The sequence below is a fragment of the Austrofundulus limnaeus genome, unplaced genomic scaffold (assembly GCF_001266775.1).
Source record: "Austrofundulus limnaeus strain Quisiro unplaced genomic scaffold, Austrofundulus_limnaeus-1.0 Scaffold1, whole genome shotgun sequence".
Lineage (NCBI taxonomy): Eukaryota > Metazoa > Chordata > Actinopteri > Cyprinodontiformes > Rivulidae > Austrofundulus > Austrofundulus limnaeus.
Genome location: NW_013952403.1, coordinates 3,165,219 through 3,167,340, shown reverse-complemented (window position 1 = coordinate 3,167,340; position 2,122 = coordinate 3,165,219). Strand labels below are relative to the sequence as shown.

General features: G+C 47.5%; 1 protein-coding gene across 4 annotated transcripts in view; it reads left to right on the top strand.

Moving 5' to 3' along the window:
- Positions 1–559: 559 nt before the first annotated feature.
- inppl1b (inositol polyphosphate phosphatase-like 1b) overlaps positions 560–2,122 on the top strand; it is a 28,188-nt gene continuing 26,625 nt past the window's right edge. For 2 of the 4 annotated variants that reach the window (XM_014005045.1, XM_014005024.1), the window contains exon 1: positions 560–2,041. In XM_014005045.1, the coding sequence (XP_013860499.1) occupies positions 1,905–2,041 (137 nt within the window). In that variant the 5' untranslated portion in view covers positions 560–1,904. The remainder of the gene's footprint in view (positions 2,042–2,122) is intronic. The other 2 variants (XM_014005038.1, XM_014005030.1) reach the window with 2 other exon arrangements.

Sequence of the window (2,122 nt, the reverse complement as noted above, 5' to 3'; positions counted from 1 at the left end):
TGATCTTGTTCTTTCGGTCACTATCCAAAGTTCATCGTCATATGTTCATAACCTTTCTCCAAAACCTCCTTTAAGACATGTAAACCACTGAAATAGAGACAGGGTGGACAGTCTTATTGACCCTGTTAGACATTTTTCACATGATACAAAAGCGTGTACTGTGTGAGCAAAAGATAATTTGCTAAATCCTAATTATCACCGTTGTCATTTCTGCAGAACAGCCATGTAGCAGGAGTAAAATTAAAATTCAACCTCTCAGTCAAATGATGCACACGGCCCCTAACAAACTGAAGTCATCACAGACAGGGTTAGGAAGAGGCATCATCAGATTGGGATGGTCTTGCGTTTATTTGTTTTATGGCGTCTGTGGTTGGTGGTGGGCAAATTTCTGCTGAGTCGTGAGAGGCAGAGCAGTAAATGTGGGCCCGAGCAGCTTTCCACATGATTTTATGCTCTGCTAATGGAGTAGGAGGGGACGTAGGAGGGCTGAACGAGGAGGACAAAAATAAGAAAGTTAGGGATGATCATAACCATATGGAGAGGATGTTTTGCTGAGAGGGAAAGACTGAGTAAGAGCAGAAGGGAGCAGAGTGTGACGAACTGAACAAAGCTTCTTGACTTGAAGGGCAGAGTCAACATATATGTCAGCAAAGCCTAAAGTGTCTGAAGATAAAAGTGTTTACTAGTAAGAAGAGGCAGAGGAGTTTCCAAATGTGACTGGACTTGTAAGTGTCGACTGTTTTTCTTCTAGAACTCAGAGGAAAGAGCCAGAGAAGAATGGAGAGGCATGCAGGAAGGAGCAGCAGGCAGGAGACGAGAGGCTGAAAGAGGAAGTTTTTTGCATTTCACGCACTGTTGGTGCCGCTGAGCCCCTCGGACGAATTCTCCTGGCTTGGTTGGTCCCACATCTGGAATGTCGAGTCACTTCCTCTGTCTGCCTGCAGCGGGGTTGTCCTTTGTCTTTCTGCTCCCACCCTCTGCTTCTGACAGCGACCTGAAGAAGCACTGGAGACCACGGATGATTCCCTCCTGATTGGACACAAACTTCCAGACCCCTGGAGTTAACCTACTCAGATCTTCTCTATCTGGACTTGGACTCAAATAGAAACAACTGTAGGCATCTGCTTGAACCTACTGTAGGGTATTCCTATTCCCTTATTAGGCAACAGAGCTGAGAAATCATTTGAATTATGGTCTCTGTTGCATGTCTGTCTGGTTTAAGGTTGACTGACTCCCATCTGGTATGTTGGATGTGAGAGTGGGGCTGCTCGATTTGTTTGTTTCACTCTCTTTGCTTCTCCTTTTCCTGTTGTTCGTGTGTAGGTCTTTTGTTTTGGCACAAGAGGAGGGCTTGTGTTTGTGGTTGAGCTCGAGACAGCGTCACTGCCTCAGGAGGGGCTGCTCCATTCAGAGTCTGCAGAATTTCTCCCTGCCTTCCTCTCTTTCTCCCTCCTCGTCAGCTGTGATGGTCTGTGTTTGTTGGATCCACGCACACACACCTGGGCGCAACAGCTCGCAACCTAAAACAGGAACTGTGCCTCTTTGAAGGAGGGGATGATCTGAATGGTGGGCTGGAGCTTTTGCTGAGGACTGGAGTGGAATAACCTGAGAGTCGGCTGGATTTGACTTCCCTCGGTGCAACAAGAATGGGTGAACCAGAAGGAGCAAGGAAGGACCCAGGAAGTGTTAGCTGATAGGGGTTGACACTTGGGTTGAGACAAAAAGGATCATGGGGAAGTTTTGAATGCTCAAGTAGACCAGTCAGCGCAGACGCTGATGATATGAGAGACAGACCTCCAGAACAATGCCCTCTGTGCTTATGTGACAATAAACTTGGAATCTCTGCAGAGCTCTTAACCTCATGTGGATGTTTCTCCTCAACACACCTCTTGCTATAAAGGACCATGGCTGCTGCATCATGGTATCATCGTGACATCAGCCGTGTGTGTGCAGAGGACTTGTTGGCACGAGCAGGGAGGGATGGCAGCTACCTGGTAAGAGACAGTGAGTCTGTGCCTGGAGCCTATGCATTGTGCCTGCTGTGAGTATGCACACACACACACACACACACACACACACACACACACACACACACACACACACACACACACACACACACACA